This window comes from Orbicella faveolata, unplaced genomic scaffold, assembly GCF_042242905.1.
Source record: "Orbicella faveolata isolate gen_17 unplaced genomic scaffold, um_ofav_v1 contig_24, whole genome shotgun sequence".
Lineage (NCBI taxonomy): Eukaryota > Metazoa > Cnidaria > Anthozoa > Scleractinia > Merulinidae > Orbicella > Orbicella faveolata.
Window position 1 is genome coordinate 22,585,271 of NW_028301552.1, and position 24,843 is coordinate 22,610,113.

Consider the following 24,843-nt stretch of genomic DNA (forward strand, 5'->3'; position numbering starts at 1 on the left):
CAATACTTGAAATTCTTTTGCAGTTCTGTTTACTCTAGAATGGTATAATTAGTGACGCCTCTTTCTTTTCAATACATCTGTCATCTCTTTAAATGAGGTTTAAAAACTTCAAAGATGAGAGAAAAAATCCTGTATTGTGCAGTCGAAAATGATCTCAGACAATATACGAGCTAAATTCCACCTTAGTAAAACTTCACGGCGGTCAAGATTAATGAGCAAGATATATATTAACAAAGGGGCGAGATTGACGCAGATTCTTGAGAGCTCTTGCGATGTATACCTGCCATAAAGAACTGATACAGACACATTTTAAATAGTAGCTGGTATTGTTCTGTTACCCTAAATTAGTTTACTTTTGCAGTCAACATCTTCGTTCTTTAAATTACTGGAGATAAGTTCCACTTTGCTAATATTTGTTTAGAAATCGGTGCTTAAAATAGACACAATGAAGTTGTTTTATTGCAGAGCCTCATTGTTCAAAACAACGAAACAATTGTTTCCAAACATGATCTCTCTCATCGGACACCGAAACAGGAAAAGAAAGCTTTAAATGAAGATTGCAACCCTACTTGCACGAATATGCCGCAGATTATGGCTTCAGCTTACAGAATTCTGATTTAAGTGTTTACATGCCCTGGCTTGCACTATCAATATGGTCCAATATTTCTCTTAAAATATGCAAGGAATTTTAATGTTTGTAGAACTGTGAACTGGAAACGCCTGGGAACGTCTTGTGGCAAACGCTGAACAGTCTGTGAAACCAGACTGGATTATAACGTTTATGAAGTTACTAGGACTGGATGCTAAGAAGGCTACTGGGTTCTCAAGTTACTTTTCAAAATGTGTTTTGTTATTTATGTTATAATAAACATGCCAGAAAACCCGAGGATGTTTCAATCTGGAGTAGTTTCCAAGATTTGAAAGAGCCGCGTGGGTTCTTCTAGATTATGGATTCCTAAGATCAACGAAAATAAATTCTGAAACGGTATCTTATATTATCGCATTGGTGTTCTTTTCAATTTTTAGCGGCAGTGGCTGATTGTAATGGTTCATTGCATAGTAAGCCATATATATGTAGCATCTGACAAATATCCGCTTGGGAATTTCAAGATGTCCGCAGGGGAATCACTTTACCAGCAGGAAAGTGTTTCAAAAGCCACAGACACTGAAATAAATATCGCCATTACAGAAAACTACACTTCTACACAAATGTTGAGTTGTTCATGGCTTTGACATTGTGTCAGTGCCGGATAAATTGACTGTTCTTTCTATTACAGTGAATTGCTTATGATGTGAATACAACCTTTGCAGAATTTAAACAATACAAAGCGCCTTTCCAATATTCACCTCGGATTTAGATGTTATGCAATCCACAGAAAAGAGACCAACAAAAAAAGTTGTTGTTGGTAGAAAACATGGCTGATACTAACTCTATCGCAAAATTGAGTTTTTCTATTCTTGAGTTGAGTTGAGCTTAAAAACCCTACAGGTGTTTTCCAAATTATTGTTTTGCTTAATTCACAATTATGTTTCTACAATGAACGTACATGCTTCTTTCCCTTTTTCCTCGAAATATTCACTTCACACAACGTGCAACTTTGAATTCAGTTGCCCTGAGTTTTCGCATGAAAAGACTGTCTCTTGCGCTTACGATTTGTTTCGTAAGCGCTCAACATCGGGAAACATTCCAAATATTCCACAATCATTTTATTGCAAGACAAAAGTCAACGAAGCAGTAACACCAAAAGACCAATGAGCGCGCGGTATCGCTCAGTAATTGACATATTCAATCCAGCTAATTTGAATGGGCTTTTTCAGGCCATAAATAAGTATATTTCTCTGGGGACTCCAGATAATTATTTTGGCATACACTTTGAAGGTGGACAAGGCTTGTGAACGTCTTCGCAAATTTCATGGCGCAACTTGGCTAAGCTTTGGAAACTGAAAAGCATGGCTTGTAAGATCACCCTTCTGGTGTGCTTTATTTTCTTCTGCCAAATCAGCTGTGTTACAGCCGCTTCAGAATGCACTGGTGCTATACTTGCTTCAGTGTTTGGCACGATTGGCACGATACTCGTTATCGCTGCGATTGCCGCATTAGTGTGGTACTGCTGCCGTAAAAAGTCAGGTAAGGACATTTCATTCACGAAGCTTTCAGTTTCAAGCTGTTGGCGTACACTTTTTCATTCCTTCGACTGATTGTTCTGCACTATTCGTGTTTTGTAGGGACGTTGTCGTCAGGGTCTTCTGTCGACACTGGTAGCGAGCCGGAGATTTCTCTCGGTACAAAGACCAAAGGTGGAGATATTGGTTTGAACGGCCATGGAACGCCAGTTACTTTTTCACATCGCTACAGCGAAGAAGCCCCATCGGCTGGTGAGTGAAATAAAAGTAATGTTTAGAATTCTGCACTATAGAAAAATATACTGCATGCCATTAACAGTTTTAAATACCCATTGAAACAGGAATTTTCCTGAAGCAAGTTTAGTATCCAAAACTTTCTCCACTAGTTGTGACACACTGAAATGTCCGTATGAATGTTTTCCTTTAGGAAAAAGTAAGTTATTATTTGTTTTGTCACGTACATAGGCTTTGGGAATCCTTGAATTGGACTACTTCCATATTTATGAATTTACACAATGATAAACTTAAGTAAATTTATTGCTGAAGAGCTGCAAACGATTATCAGCCACTTCGTAAACCACTTTCCCAGTCATTTATTGTTGAAGTTCGTACTGGTGAGACGTTCACAAAACAAATGATGTATAATCACATGGAAAGTTTCTCTATGGGAATATTGCTGCGTTTTTTAGGATATTTTTGTTGTTTTAATGACCCGTGACGGAGGCAGAGATTTCATTCGTCCCAGCCTCAGATCGTTTGGCCAGTTTAAGAGATTTTTACTTCAGCGGCGACGTCAAAACACTGATGCGAAAAGTAAAAAACCACTCCATATCTGGTGTGATAATATGCTGTCCGTGTTTCTGCGACGCAATTTCACGTTTGAGCCGTGATTACCGACGAAGTGATTTGCATAAATAGCTTTGGTTCACTCAAGCACAGAAAATTAGAAGAATCAAGAAGGCGACGGTCTCTTTATTTAGTTGATTACAGAAGGCATGTAATACGTGAAACTCTCTGGAAATAATTCAAAGCAAGGTTGAACACGTTTTGAAAGGAGTGAGTTACCGTACTCGTCTACAGGAATGTAAAAAAAAAAATAATAGTAAATGAAAGAGCAAAAACACCGCAAAATGTCGAGAGGGAAATTCATACCATTTACAAGTGCCGGATATTTATTTTATCTCGGTTGCCGTGACCACGAGAGAAGGCAACAGAAGTTTTTAGATTCATCTCCGTCCCGCGTGCTGCATTTTAGTCATTCTTTACACATTGTGTCACATGTAAATAAAAAGCACTTTGACCTTGCGAATTCTGTGGAAAAGTCATTTAAACTCAATGAAGTGACGAACCTAATTTGAAATCTCCGGAAGCCCAAATGACAACAAAAAGTGCTGATTCAAATCTATTTCTCGTGGATTCTAGATTTCCACACGTAGTGCCACAAATCTCGCTGAGGACACACAGTTTATGCCGAAGTCTTGGTTGAAATACTCTGAACAATACAAAAACTTAACAACAAAGCTTACACACATTTCAAGCTGTTAGCTGTTTCAATGCAAGAGTTCTTCTATTGTTTATTGCTGTTTTGTCTATACAGAGCTCAATAAGTCAAGAATTTTTTTTAATTTCCCCTCAAACACGCTGTTCTCTGCGGTGCGTTTTATTTTACGTAAAATGACAAAGGATCTTTTTATGAAACAGTCTTGATTTAGATCATCAGTTCTGGTCTTAAAAGTGATTTTCAAATCCTTTCTTTTCCTGTGATATTGTACTCTATATACGTAAACAGATTCTCCCAGCTAACCCTATAAGAAAACAAAGGAGAATTGATATGTTGACATTGCATGGTTGATTGTTTGAATTTCGGAGCATGCGCTTCGTACAACTACCTGATAATTGAAGGAAATTAACATTTAGCAGTCAATGATGAATGTTTTTCGCGTTATATATTTTTTTCGGGGGGTAAGAGGGGGTGGATAAGGTCTTTTGTCTCCACACTGAATGTTGCCTTTTTAACTCTCGTCTTGAACGCCGATAAAATTTCAATACAAGGAAACAAATTATGAAACACTAGTCGATCACTTCAGCAGTCTGAAAGCTGCATTGGGTTCAAAGGTCGTAAATCTGAACTGCCATACATAAATGTCACACAATGACTTAAGTTAGAAGAACTAAGTTAAACACATGAACATGTGTGGTAATTCAAGCTACAGTCATCATAGACTGTGTTTGAGTTTTTTTGTTTTTGTTTTTGTTGGTCTGATGCCCAGCACGTTGTCACCAAGTCGCTCATTGCCGCCACCACAAGACACATGAAAATTAATTTTGCATTTTCTCAGCATGTCTCGATAGAAACTCATCCCACTTTGCTTCATTAAATCTCCTTGATTTTCTATTTTTGTGGCAGACGTTTGCTTGTTTTTTGTTATTTCATTCGAGTAAGAAGAATTATATCCGATACATGTACAAACACTACGGTCAGAAAACCAGCAGACAATTGTAGTGAGAGATGTGAATTTAGGATAGCAACATTAATAAACAACTATTGTATGCTGCTGTCATTTAAATTCCTCAAACACCAATTTTTTGGCGGCAAAATGTTTGCAAGGCTACCTTTGTACAGTTGTGACGAAGGCAACTGCAAAGCACCTGTTTTTCGTAGCCTTCAAATTGCCAAGGTATTAATTGAAGTGCAGTTCAACCGGCTCTACCTTTCACCACATTTAAAGATGACTCAAACAGTTAAAGTCGAGACTTGCAACAGCTCTTAATGATTGAAAAGTTTCATCGAGATCATTGGTTTACAGTGTATTTCAAGACGGCTTTCTTTAGTCAAAAAGCCTTGCTTGATTAGTATGGCATGTATGGTTCATTGTGTGAAATTAAAACAGAAACTTATAGCTCTTAGTTGGGAGCTTAGTCTGATTGATAAAATGTTAGTGAATGAGAAACTCGTTCATGCTACCTTGCAACAGCTGACATAATCTAGAACCATTCTCTATTGTGAAATAACAAAATTAAAGAATACAAAATCGTCATAAAGCCGCAAAGCACAATGTAACCTGAAGGAGGCCTGGTGATGCATTGTTTATGTAATAACTGATATTGAGCTTTGACCTGCTTATAGTCGTGTTAAACGCGCAATTATGATTTAATTTGCCTTACAAGGAGTCCCATTATAACTGCTTTTATTTGTCTTTACAACTGTTCAGAAAAAAGGCAGAATTCAAATAGCAATGATATATGTGCACTGCCAACGACTTAATTTAACACATGGTTATGCTACTCATCTGATTTCATGATCTACATGAAAATAACTTTCCATGTGTGGAATTTAATGAGGTTTAAGACAATTACAAAATTATTTGCGTCGCTTTGCTTGATATGTTTTTGTCGCAAAACGTCGATCCAGAACAGTTTTGTCCAGCGAACTATTCTTTATTCGTTTTCACAGGTGTAGAAATAAAAATGAAGAAATTTCTTAATTGCCTCTTGAGGCAAGAAACTATCCTTACAGAGCAACATTATCGATTGCCTACCTAAAAGCGTAGATTTTTGTACAAGCAACAAGTAAACACTGTTTCCGAACAGTATGCTACTTGATATAAACGCTTCAAAAATGTTATTTTTGCAGCCTACAACACGAGAGGAGTTGTCAACCCAGCATTTGGTGGAAGTCACGAGGTTCTCATTGACATGCCACCTCACCACGAAGGAGAATTCAAAATTGACATGGATGGCAGTCCATCTATAAAGCCCCTAAGTCATAAGGGAGACGTCAAAGTCGATATGAGTGGGCATCCAGGCATAAAACCTCCCTCTCGTAAGGGGGATGTAAAGATTGACATGGATTGGGATCCTTCCCTTGACAAGAATCTCACAGGTGGGAATCGCCCGGACCTGAACCTTCCTGAAGGAACGCATCCAGGCGTTGATCTCCCGGAAAATGAACTATCAGCAAGTGGTTTGTCAGGTGGAAGCCCTCCAGGTGCAGATGCTAATGTCGTCATCAAGAGTCCAGCCAAGCCTACGTTTAACGTGGATGGACCGAAGAATTTGGTAAGCAAATGTTATAATCGGGAATATGCTTTGTTACAAGTTCAAGCTGGCTATCAAACTTAAGGTCGGACTACATGATACGTTGATCTAAAAGTGTTCTACAGTGCGGAATTTAGCCGTCTGAGGATCTTCGAAAAAACTGTTCAGTAGAGATGCTACATTTCTCACCGTTATATTATAACGAAAGATAATGGACATACGAGGAACAAACGGGAGATATTGCAGGTTTTATAAAATTAGGGTGAATGCTTTCGATCAATAATTAACTTCAGTCCCGGCGTAGCGCAAAGTAACCCCAGGGAATTGCAACTCCCCTTGAATGATACTTCTTTATTACAAGATACCTCTGGCATTATTTCACCTCGCCGTAATAGATTGATACTTCTGGTTGAAAATAGACATTGGGAGAGTAAGCCGGACCACCCGATTTGAATTTGAGCCCCAAAAACACAATACGAGAAGAATGCGTTCCATATACATGCAGCCTCCTTCCCGTGTCTCTTTCGTAATAACGATGTTTCCTTTCCCGCAGGAAACCATTGATGTCGATCTTGACCGCCCTGAGCATGGAGGTTTCGGTCTGTTGATAGCGAGGGATAAGAATTTGCCATCTCCTGCCTTGTTTGTTAATGAAGTCACGCCAGGTGGTATTGCAGCTAAAACAGGTGTCATGGACAAAGGTGAGAGAGTTTAATCTAATGAGCTTTAGGCTACGAAACTATCATTCATCTAACCTTATCAGATGAAATCTGGAACCGGGTTAATAAACTGAACACCTTGTATTTACAATTTACTTTGTTTTACCGGGTTATTTCTAGTCTGTATGAATCTGTCCAGAATGAAAAACTCATTGATTGAATGGAAAAATTAGCAATCATTAAGGACTAAAAAACAATGGTTGATAAATACCTTTGGATAATTGCCTCTAGATGGTTAGTGACCACAGTTGAAATGCCAACGTCTCATTAATGAAGAAAAATCTCTCTCTTTTTAGGAGACAAGATCATCGGAATTAATGGTGTCCCTATTGAAGGCATGCCCTATGATAGAGCTATGAGCCTCCTTCGAGATGATGAGAAACCAAAGCTACAACTCACGCTGTTGAAAAATGCCTTATACAAAGGAAAGGGTATGTATGTGTTGTAAAGAAAGTAAAGATAATCTAAAGTTTTGGTAAATGACAACTTATTTTGCACCATCATGGTTTTGAGTTACCATTCTTGTCTATTGCATCCTAGCTTGTATATTACATTTTAATTCAAAGCCAAATTGACTTGTTTCATGGCTGCTATAGGTCCTTTGTATATTGCATTGTACATTTAACAATTTCAATTAACTATTATTTAATACTAGTGACGCAGTTTATATAAATATAAAAACGTAACCTTTATTTACCCTTAGCAGTGTTAATAGCGCAAAGGCTAGTGGGGCCGAACAAACAACTGCAACAAATAATTCAAATTGAACATAACATTGTTAAGAATCCCAACTGGCCGGAGGCAAACCAATTGGCTATTTACGAGCGGGATGGAGGATTTTTGAACACTGGGCTACCGTGAAACAAATCGAGGTAGTGGTCAGAGCGGGACTCGAACCCGAGACCGCTGGATTACGAGCCCAAATCATTTTTACCTTTTAACATCTTTTCTTTATTCTGTATTTGTTTGGGTTTTTAAACGATTTCGCTCCTTGGCAGATGCATCCTTGGATCTACCTAAAGGACCTGTAGAGGAATCCTGCAAAATTGACATGGAGCCGACGTTACAAGCAGGGGTTCCATCTGTCGAAATTGAGGGACTGCAAGGTGATGCTCCTGATCTAGAAGAAGTAGACGTTTCTGCAGAGAAACCAGGATTCGACGTGAGTGGACCGCAAGTGGATAAGCCTGAAGTAAACCTAAAAACGCAAGTACCTGGACCAAATGTGTATTCAAACATTGATCTTAATGATCCGTCTTCTGACTTGAATCTGCCTTCACCTAAAACAAAACGTGGCAAATGTTTCTCTTGCGTGTCCAGTGACGACAAAGACGAGCCTTACCGCAAAGGAAAGGCGAATGCTGGATTAGATTTGGACAAGCCAAATTTGGATGGGTCTATTGATATTAAAGCAGACGGGAAAATTGGCGCGGGGTCAGATCCTGATGGAAAAGGATTAGGACTTCATGCAATGGGACCTAACTTTTCCGTTCCGTCTACGAATGCGAGTGGAAATTTGTCTGGACCATCGGTTGAAGAAGAGGACTTCGAAATAAATCCAAAGGTACAGCTACACTCAGATAGCCCAGGCATCACAACACCAGAAGGCAACTTCAGAACGCCAATGTCCAGGCCTGATGTTGATGTTTCTGCTTTTCAAGTGGAAGGTCCAGAGAGAAAAGCCGGTATTCCATCTTCAGAGTTAGATTTGCCAATCAAAAAGAAAAAGCGAAGAAACTGCTTTTCTTGTGCTGTTGGCACCGACAAAGAAGAACCGTACAAAAAAAGAAAAGGGAACGTTGCTATTGATTTTAATAGACCTGATGTTGATGGATCAGTGGAAATGAGAACTGGTGATAGCTTCGATGTAAATGGCACTCACAATAATCTTGGAGGAGACACGGCAAATTTTCAACCAAAGGAACTAGGACTTCACGCATCTGCACCTGACGTAGATATTCCAAAGAGTGATCAACAGGGAAATATTGAGATCTCTGGTCCAAACGTCTCTTTGCCATCCCCACATGTGTCTTCGAAAGTTCCTGAGCGATCGTTGAATGGAGATCAAAGTGTCAATGCCCCACATATCGACACAAGAGGAGAGAAAATGAAGCCCGAGATTTCAGGACTTGATGTCGACGTTCCTGCTGGTAAACTTCAAGACCGACGAGCACAATTTGACGTCCCATCTGCCGAGTTAGATGTTCCTTCTACAAAGAAAAAGCGTAGCAGTTGCTTTACGTGCGCAGGCGATGGTGACAAAGATGATTCTTACAGGAAAACTAAGGGAAATGTTGGATATGATTTAAGTGGACCCGACGGATCACTGGAAATGAAGAAAGTTGACAAGTTCGACTTAAGTCGATCCGGTCCTTATTTTGAGGAAAGTGGAATGAACAAGGAGTTTGGACTCCGTGCCGCTGGACCAGACTTTGAACTGAGCGGGGAAAATAGAACAATCTCACCAGGAACGTCAGGCATCGCAGTGAATACAAGAGGTCCGGAAATCAATGCCCCAGATGTCTCTAACGAAGACGTGGATTTTGATGTCAGTGGACCAGATGTTAGACCAAAAGCTAAACTAAGCACACGAATATCAGGACCTGAAGTTGATGTTTCAACGAGGAAAATGAGAGATCCAAAGGAAAGGCCGGACGTTCCGTCTGCCGATTTAAATTTTTCTTCCTCAAAGAAAAAGCGTGGAAACTGTTTGTCGTGCACAGGTGGTGCTGACAAAGATGAGCCGTATGGAAAGACAAAGGGAGATGCTCAGTTTGGTTTGAACGTACCGGAGGTCCAGAGATCCACAGACCGATCTGGCCTAAATATTGACACTGAGAAGCCAAGCGTGGGATTCGACGCCAATGCACCAGAATTCAATTTGGAACTGGAAAAACGTGCCATAAGCAATCTTGATGCTGCCAGTGATGGAAGAGCTACTGGTCCCGATTTTGATATACATACTCCAGATACTGATGTATCAGCACAACAACCAAGGCCTGGATTAAAGTCGCCTGAATTTGACGTCCCAAAAGCTAGAGGTGAGAGAACAATAGATGTTGATGGACCAGCCTTTTCTTACGACAAACCAAACATTTCCGAGCCATCTCTTGGCAAAACAAACGAAGGCTTTGACATCCCATCGTCAAATCGTGGCATAAATAGTCCAGATCTTGACGCATCAGTCAATACTCCAGATATTGGAGTCAAGTCGCCGGAATTTGGTGTTCCAAAACTCGGAGCTTCAGGAGAAATAGATGCCAGACCAAACGTTAATGCCTCAGACTTCAACAAGGCAAAAGACAAACTACAAACAGAAATCTCTAAACCTAATGTGGACGTACAAAGCGGAAATTTCAGGGGGCCAGAGGCAAATCTCCAAGGTTCATCAGTTGACTTACCTCCTATATCCAAGAGGAAACTTCGTGGCAACTGTTTATCGTGCACAGGTGGAGTCGATAAAGACGAACCATACAGAAGAGCAAAAGGAAACACCCAGTTCGATGTTGGCGGGCAAAACCTTGATGAATCTGTAGAGATGAAAAAGTCAGGCATAGGCGAACCTACGGTTGACATCGATGGAAGAGCTACTGGTCCCGATTTTGATATACATACTCCAGATATTGATGTATCAGCACAACAACCAAGGCCTGGATTAAAATCGCCTGAATTTGACGTCTCGAAAGCTAGAGGTGCGAGTGCAATAGATGTTGATGGACCAGCCTTTTCTTACGACAAACCAAACATTTCCGAGCCATCTCTTGGCAAAACAAACGAAGGCTTTGACATCCCATCGTCAAATCGTGGCATAAATACTCCAGATATTGACACGTCAGTCAGTACTCCAGATACTGGAGTCAAGTCGCCGGAATTTGGTGTTCCAAAACTCGGAGCTTCAGGAGGAATAGATGCCAGACCAAACGTTAATGCCCCAGACTTCAACAAGACAAAAGGCAAACTACAAACAGAAATCTCTAGACCTAATGTGGACGTCCCAAGCGGAAATTTCAGGGGCCCAGACGCAAATCTCCAAGGTCCATCAGTTGACTTGCCTCCTGCATCCAAGGGGAAACTTCGTGGCAACTGTCTGTCGTGCACAGGTGGCGCCGATAAAGACGAACCATACAGACGAGCAACGGGAAACACCCAGTTCGATTTTGACGGGCCAGACCTCGATAGATCTGTAGAAATGAAAGGCATAGGCGAGCCTAAAGTTGACATCGATGGAGGAGCTACCGGTCAGAAGTTTGACATAAGTACCCCAGATGTTGATATATCATCCAAAAAAGCAGAGATCGGTTTGATATCTTCTGGAGTTGACGCTCCAAACGGCGGAGGTTCAGGAGAAATAGACATGGCTGGTCCAGACCTCTCATTTGCGAAACCTAAGGTATCGGGACCCTCTCTTGACAAAACAGAAGAATATGGGGACATCCGGAAGCCAGATTTAGGCACAAACATTCCAGATATTGAAACATCCAACAAGCCGAAGATTGGATTCAATCCACCTGGGTTGGACGTCCCAAATACCAAAGGCGCAAGACAAATAGACCTAAATGGAGCAGACTTTTCCTATGAAAAGCCGAACATATCTGGACCCTCGATCGGCCAAAGAGGTCAAGAAAACGATACTCCAAGACTAGATATAGACATTGACACACCACAGGGTCCAGGAGACTTCGATCTTTCTAAACCAGATATCTCTGTACCATCAAAAAATGGTGATATTACTTTCATCTCAGCCTCTCACGAAGATTTAGACCTCGAGGCTAGCTTGCCTGATATAGAGGTTTCTAACAACAAAAACGGATTCGGACTTGATACAAACGGACTCGACACAGTTATCCCCGGAGTTGAAAATAACTTGGAAGTTGTTGAACCAAGTGTGTCCACCCTTCATGCTGATACTTCTGCGTGCAAACCAAATATTGGACTGGACACGAATGGATTAGGCGTAGACCACACAAGTGATGTTAATTTTGATTTTAATCGCCCCGATTTAGACGTTACATCAAAACAAAGATACGGAGTGGACATGGCGGGATTAGACACCCCTGATTCGGATTACAGCTTTCCACCAATAGGTGACAAAAAAGAGCCATGTGAACCTCTGGAAATTAAAGAAGACAGAGGAAAAGACTTCGATGCTAAGTTCAACTGGGGTATGAATACTTCAACACCTAAGGCGCCTGAGGCCACCAAGCAACTCGTAGGACTCCCTCGTGGTGAAATAAACTTAGAGTCTAGTCCAGTGGAAGATGACATATCAGTGGTGAACACTTCTGACATCTTGGACCTCCATAGCACTCCACAGCCGGTTCAATCGGCGGCTTTCGATGAGCCACATAGTCTTCAGCGTTATGATGAGATACGACCTGAAATGGAACTAAGGCTTTTACCACCGACAGAAATGGACAAATCTGATCAAAGCTTCGAATTTGACATTCCAGATACTAGCGACGACAAGGCAAAGAACAGTTGGAAACCGGGTTCTATGAAGCTTGTAAAGGTGGAAGAAAATGTCACCGTTTGCTCAGCATCAATTGAAGAAAATGAATCGCATTCCCCAAGAAACAGGACACTGACACTGGACCGTGAAATTAGGCAGAAAATTGAAGTTGTATTTCCGGAAGAAGAGAAACAAAAACGTTCATCTAGTTCATCTTCATCTTCTTCATCTGATTCTGATGGCCAAAAAGAAGAGAAGTCAAAGCGAAAAAAGAAGTCTGGACTATTTAAGGCATTCCGAAAGAGTTCCAGTAGCTCGGAGTCTTCCAAGGAAGGCCGCACATCACTAACGCAAAAAGAAAAAGAACCAAAACCGTCCGCAAGTTCTTCGTCGTCGGATGATGAGGAGGGGGAAAGAAAGAAAAGTCCAGTAAAAAGTGATGTCACTCCATCTTCCAGGGAAGGCCACGCTCCAATAAAGCAAAACAATCGAGAATCAAAACAATCGACGAGTTCTTCTTCATCGGATGACGAAGACGTGGGAAGAAAGAAACGTTCATCAAAAGCTGATGTCCATCTAGTAAAGACCACAGAAGAGAAAAAAACAAGAACAACTTCGACATCCTCGTCGTCAGATGAAGCACCATCCTTCCTTCATGGGAAAGGCTTACCAAAGCGAAAGAGTTCAAAGAGTTCATCTTCTTCTGATAAAGAAAACCACAATGAGGAGAAACAATTGTTGTTAGCACAAACAACATTTGAAAAGAAAGAGCTGGAGAAACCAGTAACAAGCATTACGAATGTTCAACAAGACACGCCTTCGGTAGTTTCTCGTTCTGTGAAGCCTGTATCAGATTTGCATTTCGTAGTAGACAAACCAGACGGTGACATAAAGCCAAGAGAGCGAAAAAGTTCAACAAGCTCTTCGTCAGATGAAGAATCAAAATCATCCATGGTTTACAAAGTGGAGTACAGTATGTATCAGCAGCAGTATGTTGTAGAACCTGAGAGTGAACCCGATAAACCAGTACTAAGTATTTCAGATATGCAAGAGGACGCCCCGGAAGTGGTGTTGAATTCAGTTAAGCCCGCAGATCCCGATTTCTTTGTTATGACAGACATGGAAACGAAACCAAAGGAGCGAAAAACTTCGTCAAGTTCGTCATCGTCCTCGAATGCTGAAGACGTCCCTATGGCAGATTCGAATTCAGTAAAACCGATAAGCCCAGATTTACCTTTCTTAGTTGAGAAACCAGACGATGAGATAAAATGGAAAGAACGGAAAAGTTCGTCAAGCTCTTCGTCAGATGAAGAATCAAAATCACCCGTGTCTTATGAAGTGCAAGACAGAATGCTTCAGCAACAGTCTATTTTAGAGCCTGAAAGCGGACACGAAAAGCCAGTGCTTAGTGTTGCAGACATACAAGAAGGCGCTCCGGAAGATGTGTTGGATTCTGCTGAACCAGAAGATCCCGAGTTCATTTTTACACTAGATGCACAAACCAAACCAAACGGGCACACAGGTTCCACAAGTTCCTCGTCGTCCTCGGATTCAGTAAAGCCTGCAGATCAAGATTTGTCTCTGTCAGTAGAAAAACCAGACTATGAGATAAAACCAAAAGAATGGAAAGGTTCGATGACTTCTCCATCAGATGGAGAATCTAGATCACCCGTGGTTTACAAAGTTGAATACAGAACATATCAGCAACAATACCCCACAGAGCCTGAAGGTGAAAGTGATCAGCAAGTCCCAAGTGTAGAAGAGATTCAAGAAGACTCTCCGGACGTGAAGTCGCATTCAGTTAACCCCACATATCCAGATTTCATTTTTATGCCAGGCTCTCAAACAAATCTAAAGGAACGCAAAAGTTCAGCAAGTTCCTCGTCTTCCTCGGATTCAGAGCCCCCCATTGATAGCAAGGACCCTCAAACAACTAATGTCCGAGACCCAAAGGCAATGGTCGACACTTCACTTCCTCAAAAGTATTCTGTAACCTACAATATTAAGAAGACCGATTGTCCAGAAAAAACAGAAAAACAATTACCTCCAGAAAGAAAGAGCTCAACGGGGTCACCTTCAGAAGAAATAGACGACTCCTCCCACTCATTAGACCTTACAGTTTACAGGTATGAAACGGTCCATCACGTGATAGCTCCCGATTACCCACCCACGGAGCAAGAAATGAAGTCCTCCGACGTGCAAGAACATTCGTTTGTGGTTGTGTCTCGCTCCTTTAAAAGACCTTCTCCGGACATTTGGAGTACCACTAGAGAAAACCAAGATGACCCACAATTCTTCTTAAGTTCCACTGATGTCCAGTTTAGCGAACCAGCGACCGACTTGACTTACCATCTTGAATACCCTTTCAATCATCCTGAGGTCGATGAAGACAAGAGTGCACACATACAAGAAGAAGGAATTGTCCCTGTATTTAAATCGCCATCGGCAGACCATGACATGTCTGACGTCTCGGCCCAACTAGAATCACCAGATGAGGACGGAACAGTTGACCAAAACAGCCACTTTACTTGGAACATACATGCGCACACGTTTGAGACTGTCTACCAAGCGACTATTCCAGAAAGGACTTCCACGGATGAAAACGGCCTGGAAATACAAGAGCTGGCACCCACTGTTGTAACGCGGTCTGTTAAAAGGACATCTCCTGTTATAACAAGTGAATACGACAACCTGGAAGAGGAACCTCAATTTTCCACTAGCTCCACGGAGGTTCAGTTTAGTGAGCCTAGTAATAACTTTGAAATCGAGTATCCGAAAAATGGCAAGGTTTTGACAACTGATGAACCGGATGTTACCTTGACAGATGAAGAATGGATCATGAAACACACAGTAGAAAAGGAAACACCTGATATTTCAACTCTGCTTGCTGGATTTGATCATCCCAACGAGGAGGCTCAGCAAAGCAGCGATTCAAGAGATAAAGCAGACGACGAGGAGATATCACCTCGTGAGAAAAGCCCCAAGGACATAGTGCGGCGAGGCTCCAGCTCACGTCTCTGGGACTTGATGCAAGGATATTTAATCGAACAACCTATCGTGAACGACGGTGGAGCAAATACTGAACTTGAACCTGAAAAGAGTGTACAGAAGGAAGAACCCAAGCTAGAGATAACAGAGTCGGTATCCACTGTGGAAAACAGTGTGCCTCTGTTAAACCAACAGACTGAAACAGTTCATCCAGTAACCCAACATGCGTCGAGCGTAGTGACTTACAAAATTCTCCTTGATGATAACGAACCTTCGAAAGAGGTGACCACGTCGATAACGACAGTGGAACGCAGTGTTTCGGAAGTCACACCAACAGTTTCCAAATTTGAACCCGTTAATTTCCAGGTAAATGTTGGCGACAAAACGCCTGTTGTGAAAGAGCACACTACCTCCCACTGGAGAAAACAAATTTCAGTTCCTGTTGATGTCGATGATGATGAAGATCCCTGGATGAGACATTATTCCAAAGGATTGCAACGAGCCACTTCATACCAGGTCGTGTCTACAAAATCTCCAGCAAGTGAAGCACCACTCGCTCAAAGTCGCAGCTTAAGCCTGTCTAAAGTTCCCCATGTCAAAGGTGTTAAGACTTCAACCGAAAAAGAGCGCCAAAGAACAAGATATTCCATCGAGAGCCGAACTCGTACAGAACCAACGGTGTACCGTGTGACTACAGAACGGAGACCTTTGTTACGAGAATTAGAAGCAGTTCCACGAGTGAGAACGAATGAGAATGTGTTCTCTGTCAAAGACGGCAAAACCCAGTCTCCCAGGACCCAAACTGGGACAACAAAAGAAGAATCGCCAAGGGGAACATCTGGCAGTGGTCAATCCGTACAAAATTTACGTTCGTTCTGGGATAAGTGAACTGAGAAAGATGCCAAGAATTGCGCAGATAACAGGAACAAGTACAGGTACTAGCACAACGAAACTCCTCGTAAGGTTAGGAGTTAAGACACTGGAAGACGTTTTCAGTGGGTTCACTAAGAACTACAACAATCACCGATATACCTCATCATATATGTAGGTTTTATGGGCAACCTATCGTTGCCCCGTACCCACCACGTAAACAGGTTCGTTTAAACGACAAAAATGGAAATCAGTTCCAAAAGTCGGACGTAAAACAACCTCTCACTTGTGTTTTCATGATGGAAACTAATGAACAATTTTTACACGTAGGTCAATTAAATATTGTTTAAACATGTTTACGCTTTGGTTAACGAGACAATATTAGGTTAACTAAGTAATTAATTAGCTAGTTATCAGCTACTTTGCAAAGGCTGGACAAATTTAAGCGTTGACCAAGCTCATTGCAAATACAGTCTACAGAAAGCTTTTGATAAATTTTACGTTTCACTAATTTTATGAGCAACAAGTATTAGATGCATTATGCATGACTAAACTTAGCAACAATAAATGTTTTATCGTGGTCCAAGGGAAAATAGTGTTTTAAAAAATTTTATGTCTTCAATTTTTACGATCACTTTAATGAAAGAAGGCAAATTTTATAACAAGCAGTATCAATGATATAAATGCAGCACAAAAATTTTCTTTCCTCTGATTGGCTTCTCTAGTTGCTTAATTGTACCTGTGGCAAATATTTTTGCGATTGTTTTTTGTTATCACAAAACCATTATATGCTCTTCAAATTAACAGAATCTCAACTATTACCAACGCTTTACTTGTTTAAATCATTTTGTATATATTTTTAAAAGATCAAAACTCATTACTGGGCCACGCCCAAGTGGTGTGTTTTGAGGACAGATTTTCACTTGTGAATAACGAAAATAGAAATATAAAGTCCTCGCAAATTTGAATGTGTTAGGGTTAACAAATAATCAAAAACAAAACTACCCTCGGATCTCCTTGTTGAGCAAACTAAGAAAGACTTCACGGGAAACAGCTTTATATGTGACCACAAGTCCCCTAGTGATTATAGTAGTAAAGGGGAGACAAACACGTTGGTTGGGTGTGGTCTCTCTGAGAAGAAAATCGGCCGAACTAATGACTTGTCCGGAAGACGTGGCTCAGCTGACCATTTTAATTTTGTATATATTTTAAGATTTGTTTGAAAATCACAAGTGCAACAAAAGAATTTCACCGGTTGTGTTCAAAAACGACATTTTATGCTCATTATATTATTAATTCTTAAGCAATTAATTGCTATTAAAAGTACAATTTTACTAAACAATAGTTAGGGAACACTTAGCCAAAGATAAACAACATTATTTAACGACAACTTTTCACCAAAGCTGTAAAATATCGACTATGAACTTGTTATCGTTTTCTCTGCCTGTGGTTGTACAATTGCAACCTTTCTAAATCTTCAAGGAAGGCTTTAAATATGTTTCCTTCACGGCAAGTACCTCAAGAAACACTGTCATCCGTTTTCAACCACAAGCTCAAATAAGAATCCACACTGTATGTCACAGGACACGCAATAATGAACAGTGCTAAAGAAATAAGTGTCAGAGGGTCTAAAGACCTAAAATCTGTCAATAGCATTTTTAACCTTGAACTATCCATCTCCTTAACGGTTGAAAAGAGTTAGAAATTGATGTTGTAGATTAAGCCAACACAAGAGATTTTATTCGTTACTGTATAGAAAGGTGTCCTTTAACAATCACAGTTTTGAGCTTATACAAGATGACAGTTTTTCCTTTGCTATGGTTGCTCTTGTCAAATCTATACATTTAGTTTTATACGATTTATTTCCAATTATAAGTGGAACTTAGAGACATTTTCACAAAAAGGAAACATATGGTTAGTGTTGTAAAGATTATAAATTCAATTCTGTTTGGCATGTACATTATCAATAAATTAATAAAAAGCTTTTGTACTTCCTTTCTCTCCAGTTAGTGAGTGTAAAAGAAGTATTTCCCGTCCAATGCAGTACAATCCCAATCCACCGTAGGAAAAAAGATGGCGATTGGTACATTTACCCATAATTCTTAGCGCACGGAAACTTAAACAACGCTCATAAAAACGTAAAGGAACGTTCTAAAACCTTCAAACCCAGCGTACACAACATCGATAACACATGGACATATACTGCAAAATATAGCTTTTGTGTACTTTACGGACTGTATTAGGCTCGTATGGTATTGTGGTAAAATGTACAGCTGCCGTCTTTTTTCCTAGGGAGGATTGTTTCAACCAATTTTCATTTCCCTTGGACATTTGGAAAATAGGGGTTTTGCCTTCATTCAATGTGAAATATTCCCAGGATTGCCCACTTCGGAAGTCAAGGGAGTTTATTTCCTGCAATGATTTCCCAAGACGGGATAATAATGCATGTCAGCTGTAATACCAATGAAGGTTTGTGTTGTCCAATATGTCGGCCAATTTAGAGGATTAGGAGAATAAAATGAGAAATCACATAGAGGTCAAGTGATGAGAATTGATTTCTTTGCTTTATTTTCCAATGCCTGAGAGCCAAGTTGGAATTATTTTGATCGGTCGTTGTAAAATGCAGACTACGCAAAGCACACTACAGACTGCAGACCAGGGGTAAGATGTGGACTGCAGACTGTAGTCTTTTTAACTGAATCGTGTTACCATTTCCATAATTGAGAGCTAACCGTAAACAGGCTAATCACAACGTTATTCAGGCTAACCTGAGTGATATTCAGGCTAACCGGAGTGCAAACTTTCACTACGTCATGATTAGCCTGGATAACCCTGTTTACGGTTAACACTCAATAATGGAAGTAACACAATATATACTCAAAAAGTCTGTAGTCTGCAGTCTGCAGTCTGCATTTTACCCTCAGACTGAATTTTACTCCCGATCTGCAGTCTGCGTTTTACACTGACCATTATTTTGATATATCAAAATTAGCTTACTTGGGACTGGTCTTGATCTCCAGCCTCATGACGTGCGCGTGCTTCCTTGTTTGTTGATATACAGATTAGGATGCACTCCCAGAGGAATGGAAATCAAGTTTAACTGAGGACATGAAAGATGGTCTCTTGACTGGGTCCACTGTTAGTGAAAAATGTAACCAACTTATCAAGGCGCCAGCTTAGAGTGATGTGCATCATCATAATATCAACATTTAAGTAATAATAAGTATTAATTTATTTAAAGACAAAAACGTTGGAAGTGTTTGCACAATCTTCTGAGCCAAAAATATGCGCACAGATTGATTAACAATCGTGTCTATTAAAATATTAGATTATGAGTTCGAGATTTCTATCGTGTGATAGTCAACTCAGGCTGCGCCCTTATCGACTATTATGCATAGAAGTTGAGAGCGAATAATCCAGTTGTTTTAGTATAAATCTACTAGTCATTCAAAACTTTGTCTAAATCCTCTTCACAAACACTTCGAGAACACCAAGAAGCGGTCTTCATTTTGTTAACAAGGGCACACTGCCACGCTACTCACTATCTATCACAGAATAGATAGTGGGTAGCGTAGCCAATCAGAGAACTGCATTCATGATAGAACGCTGGTAGATTTATACTAAAACTTGATAGAAACACAGAACTAGCACGATCTGTTGACGTAACGACGGCGCAAGCAAAGAGAATTTACATTTTTATGATCAAAGTAAAAAAGTTGTTTTCTTTTTTTTCGTCGAGGTATTTTCTAGAAGAAATGGAAAAAGTGCTCTCCATGTTTATCGAGCTACAGAAACACTTGTGGAAGTTTAGAAGAACTCAAAAAAGCTGTGGAAACACTTGCCTATTGGCTTGTGTTCCCAAAGCATTTCTCATTCTCCCAAGCTTCCACTCGTATATCTATAACTTGGTAATAACCATGGTACATGTTTACTATTTCTTATATGATAATGAGCAAAAGGTTATGAGTATTCAGAAAAAGATCACCAAAGAGAAATGGTCTCAAAATGTAGACGAAATCTCCCAACTAGTATTATAAGAAATATACAAGGAGCAGTAGGAAGAATCTGTACATGTATGTACGTAACATAATAACTAGGAGTTGTCAGATTGGTAACAGTGTGCTCATTTCATCAAGACAAAAAAAAACAAACAAAATATTACCTTTGTGATTGGAATTGTTTACAAATACCATTCACAGGTAAATTATTTACTTGTGAATAAATTCCATAGTCTTTACTGATTTGATTAACTTTTCAAAAAAAAAACATTGTAACTTGATAGATGTTAAGCACCATATAGTATAGAGTGAACACTGGATTAACATACACAATCCAATATGAGATGCGAAAAAGTGGCTGTTTATTCCCTACTGTAATTTTAACTGTGTATAGGCATTTTATCTTTATGTATCTCCCTTGTTCTTGGGAAGCAAGTTTACTTTGCTAGTACCCTGGGCTTCGTTAGATTAGTCTCCTTTTCGGCAATTTTTTGGGGAAGGATTGTGTGACATGAGACATCCCAAGAAACTACTGCAGAGGTGACAAAGATAACATTTAAAAAATAATAATTGCTAAGGTTAACTTTGGCTCCTCTACTCCCTGTGGTTAAAAGAAACTTTTACCCTAATTAATACTTGATATACATTTTCTCTCATAACAAAAACAGGCGCCGCTACATTTTTATACACTCTTTTTGTATTGTTAGATCTTTTTTTCTTTTTGGGAATGATAAAAATAACAATTCTTACTTAACAAAAATTACCACAGCATCAGAAAAAAAAAATAGAAAAAGAAAAAGAAATCCCGTCATGAGGTTTCTCATCTTGCAGTTACGCCAGTTACACCATTTCCTGTTACGTTGTCACGCGTTTCACTAACAACCAATTTAATGTTGTTGTTTAACATGGTTCAATGCTCATAGAAACTGGTAAATCTCACGTTGTAATCTTCTGACCATTTCATGCGGCAACATTCTTCTGACAAGTTCTATAACTTGCTTCCATGAGAGCATTGACAAATCAACACTGCGCCATTTATTACAGACACTTCCAACTAAAATTATGCGGTGGACTTGAAACTCTTTCGATTTTTCTTAAGTTTGTTTTTTAACATTTGTTGATGCATCACTTGAAGATTAATCTCAAATAAAATACGTTTTTGCATCAGTTGATATCACTTGCAAGCAGTGCTGGCACAAGAAACTACAGACTAGTTTCATGCCGCTGATTTGCCACCTGAGATGTGGAAGGAAGACTGGTACCCTTATTTCCACTTACCGGTATAATTTGAATTTCCTGCATCTTACACCATAATTGGTTTAATTTCCCACAGAACTCTTCACTGTTACAGTGATATTGGCTTGTCTGAATTCTTGCAAGATCTTCTATAAATCGTTCACAAATTCCTTTAACTACAGCCTCAGTCGGCCTAACCTTTGTTATTTCTTCCTTTACCTCGCACAGCCTTGTCACGTTAACTCTAATTTGTTCTTGCTGTTGACTTCCATTTAGTAACAGGTGGATGTAAACACGTACCTCGTGCAACACTTTCTCAACAACACGTTTATCTGTGTCAAGATGGGTGATCTCTTCAATCAAGTTTAGACGTGGTACAGGCTGTTTCTTTCGTAATTCTCTGGCAAAATCTGCTAGATACCTTGGATCTTCCAGGTCCTTGTGAAGGCCCCGCAAGGATATTAAACCACTTCTTTGTGGGTTGTTTTCTTTTATGTAGAGTGAAAAATTACTGCACTTGCTATAATCACGTCTGTTCTCGAGTTCCATTGTTGTTCTTCCGCTGTGGTGGAACCCAGCCAAACCGAACGACCCAGGTAAAACATACAGCTGCCCTGGTAAGCTGCCTTCCGAGGTGCCAAATATTAGGCAGCTTTTCGCATATGGAACAGTTGCTTCAAGGTTGTCGTCCAGCTCCCTTATTCTCCTTTCAGTTTCGTGCTGCGGTCTATCATTCGAGAAATGTTCAAGACATTTCAAAATGATTTTGCGCTGCTTTCCTTTAAAGAAATGTACTGCCATCTTGCCTAGGTCACTGATCACATCTGTCAGCTCTTCTTTGATATTTTTTGGAACTTTTCCCAAGAGAAGCAACGAAGAGCAAACATTGAACAACGGAAATATGGACTGTAGGTCTTCGCGAAGACATTCCAACTGGGTGGTCTTGGAGCGCTCGTAGCTACCTTCTGCAAGCATGTACCTTAACACATCCAGGCCAGTAGTTGCTGAGTTCATCTGAATCTTGTCGAAAGTGTCCTTCACCTTTGAAATCCTCCGAGGGATATCTTTATCTTTCAGTTTGCTGTACTCGCCGTAAATTCTTTCCGCAAATTGGCGCCATTCCCTCCTTTGCTGGTCCCTTTTGTCTCTGTGCCTCAAATAGATGGTTCCAAATATGAAAAAGGCCATTGCAAAGGCCAAATTGAAACAATAGTAGCCCATGGTTATTTCTTCCGTATAATCTTTGGCGAACGCCATAACAACATACCAAGTTACTGAACGATTGTGAAACAAAACAGGCACGTTATTTCGGTTTCCGCCGCTTGTTAGAGGGTATGAATAACACCGCGGAAATACGTTTTTGGGGGCGCGATACAGTATTTTGCTGGTCAGCGGTACGCCTTAACAAAAGTACAAAATGCCTGCAACTTTTACATTGTTATCGCAGCGAGTCTTGTCGACAGTGAAAAAGATACAAAACTTAGAGCGCACACTGTAAACTTAGCTTTTAAACTCCGCTCATTTGTTGGATAGTTCTCAGTTAATATTATATATTGTGCCAAAGCCAAACTGAACTTGCACACGGTGTGAAATTGTTGTTGTTTCGTGAAAGTTCATGGTCGCAAGCGGCGAGCCAGTGGCAATTTACGTTACGATGTGCGCTAAGGCTAAAACTAAGCAGCTTTTGTGTTGCTGTAGCGGTGTTCTGAGGACATCAACTTCTCAAGTTTGTTGAATTGATGGGCTTGAACCGTGTGAGTCGGTATGTCAACGGCATTTCGATCAAATTCGTCGGGAAGACAAGCTCGTGTTCGTCCACTTGTTCGATTGAGGGCACTCGCGTAAGTAAACACGGTCATCCTGTCTCCACTCGGTATCACCGAATTATGGACCAAGTTGGCCGAAATCGAAGCAGTGCTTCGTATAAATCTTGGACACGTTGGTGTAACAAGTGTAGGACTGAATCCCTAAAAGGGTTCAAAGTCTGGACTCAACTCGGGGAAGAATTCACCGAGGTATGTTTTATCATAAATTATCCAATTTTAATTATACTGTACTTCAGTAAGCTTGAAGCTGGCGAAAATAAAATTTTAAATTTTCATGTTTATTATTGTTTCTTTGTTTCTTGTCATAATTTCGAATTGTTGCAGTTCTGTATTTTGCTTTTAGCGCCTCTAAAGTGTGAAAATTATTTTAAACTAGTTGCATAGCTATTAGAGTTTAGAAAAAAAGCTATTTAGCTATTAGAAAAACCACAAGAAGTACATGACATCTGATTATCTAAAGATGGCAGAAGTCATGGAATACAAAGCTGTTAAAAGGGTAATTAAAAATACATGCATATGTTATTGCAAGACAATAAAAATACCATAAAATCTGGGTAATAACAACTTCCAATTAAAACTCAATAAATGAATTTCATTTTTAGTTATAAATAGGCTATCCCCCCCTGTATTCACAAAGCAATCTTCTAATTGTAAGGCCACCCAGATAATTTCTGACCACATTACCTTAGAGCCTGAGACTCTGTATAACTTTCTAAGATTAATATTTGTTTACATATTACTATTATCTGGATTTCCCAATAGAAAACTTCTATTGTAAATTTTTTTCTATTTTGGCTCAGCAAAAATCCTTTTAGATACTGTCCATGGATGATTTCCACAACATCAATGCTGTAAAAACACCAACTGAGAGAACAGTGACCAATGCTCTCCATATGGTAACTCCTCTCCTGAACATTCAGCCATCTGTTGATGGTGGGGAGAGGCAGGGGGCAGGAGCCCGGGAGAATATGGGGCGGCAGCCCAGGAGAATAGGGGGCAGGAATCCAGAGAGAAATGCAAAATGCTAATTTTTGTCATTCATTAAGGCTTCAAATACTTTCAAAAACAAGAACTGAAAATGTTACTTGTCTTTCATTTAGTGTCTTTAGAGACTTCTAGGCTGACGGGCAAAGAAAAATTCACCCTTGGGCTCAAAATGAGGCCCAAAATGAAACCCTTTGACAGTGGTTACGTCATAGGTCATTCACTTGAAAGGCATGGGTAAGAGTAGCAAGGCTGAAAACGAAGGAAAAGGAAATGCCCAAGGGGTGTGCAGCTAAATGACTAAGATGTGTTTTGGGTCTCTTAATTTACAGGGGACAGGAGCAGGATGAACAAGGGTGGGAGTCAAGAGATAAAGGAATGGGAAGTGGGAGAACAGGGTATGGGAAGTGGGAGGTTCTGACTCCACTGTCTCTTCCCCCACTTGATGCAGTACCTTGTCCCGAAGTAAAAGGTAAAGTCTGCATAGAGCCAAGTGGCCCATCAGGCCAGGCTTATCTCGGGTTCTGCAGCATGAACCGACTAGGAGTATTTCTACTACCCCCTGCTGGATAGGATGCTAGTCGACCACAGGGTTACCCCCAGCATTATAT

At 40.2% G+C, this 24,843-nt stretch overlaps 2 protein-coding genes across 3 annotated transcripts; one reads left to right on the forward strand and one right to left on the reverse strand.

Annotated features, from left to right (window-relative positions):
* Positions 1–1,019: 1,019 nt before the first annotated feature.
* LOC110068733 (uncharacterized) lies at positions 1,020–22,843 on the reverse strand. 2 transcript variants are annotated; one of them, XM_089291520.1, is made up of 3 exons: positions 21,465–22,843; positions 19,186–19,324; positions 1,020–2,373 (listed from the first exon to the last, which is right to left on the reverse strand). In XM_089291520.1, the coding sequence occupies exons 1-2, from the start codon at positions 22,677–22,679 to the stop codon at positions 19,211–19,213; spliced, it is 1,329 nt and encodes a 442-aa protein (XP_089147646.1). In that variant the 5' UTR covers positions 22,680–22,843; the 3' UTR covers positions 1,020–2,373; positions 19,186–19,210. The 2 variants fall into 2 exon arrangements, with proteins under 2 accessions (XP_089147646.1, XP_020631788.2); XM_020776129.2 differs by lacking the exon at positions 1,020–2,373 and having other exon boundaries at positions 17,891–19,324.
* LOC110068728 (uncharacterized) lies at positions 1,951–18,182 on the forward strand. Its single transcript, XM_020776124.2, has 6 exons — positions 1,951–2,128; positions 2,227–2,376; positions 5,759–6,183; positions 6,716–6,863; positions 7,178–7,312; positions 7,880–18,182. The coding sequence occupies exons 1-6, from the start codon at positions 1,951–1,953 to the stop codon at positions 16,204–16,206; spliced, it is 9,363 nt and encodes a 3,120-aa protein (XP_020631783.2). The 3' UTR covers positions 16,207–18,182.
* Positions 22,844–24,843: the final 2,000 nt, after the last annotated feature.

Bases quoted from the DNA above. Each gene is read 5' to 3' on its own strand.
- LOC110068728 (XM_020776124.2), top strand. From the start codon at position 1,951: ATGGCTTGTAAGATCACCCTTCTGGTGTGCTTTATTTTCTTCTGCCAA. The intron at 2,377-5,758 runs GTGAGTGAAATA...TTATTTTTGCAG, and splicing joins CGAAGAAGCCCCATCGGCTG to CCTACAACACGAGAGGAGTT. The intron at 6,184-6,715 runs GTAAGCAAATGT...CCTTTCCCGCAG, and splicing joins TGGATGGACCGAAGAATTTG to GAAACCATTGATGTCGATCT.
- LOC110068733 (XM_089291520.1), bottom strand. From the start codon at position 22,679: ATGGCGTTCGCCAAAGATTATACGGAAGAAATAACCATGGGCTACTAT. The intron at 19,325-21,464 runs GTAAGTGGAAAT...TTTCACTAACAG, and splicing joins AGGAAATTCAAATTATACCG to TGGACCCAGTCAAGAGACCA.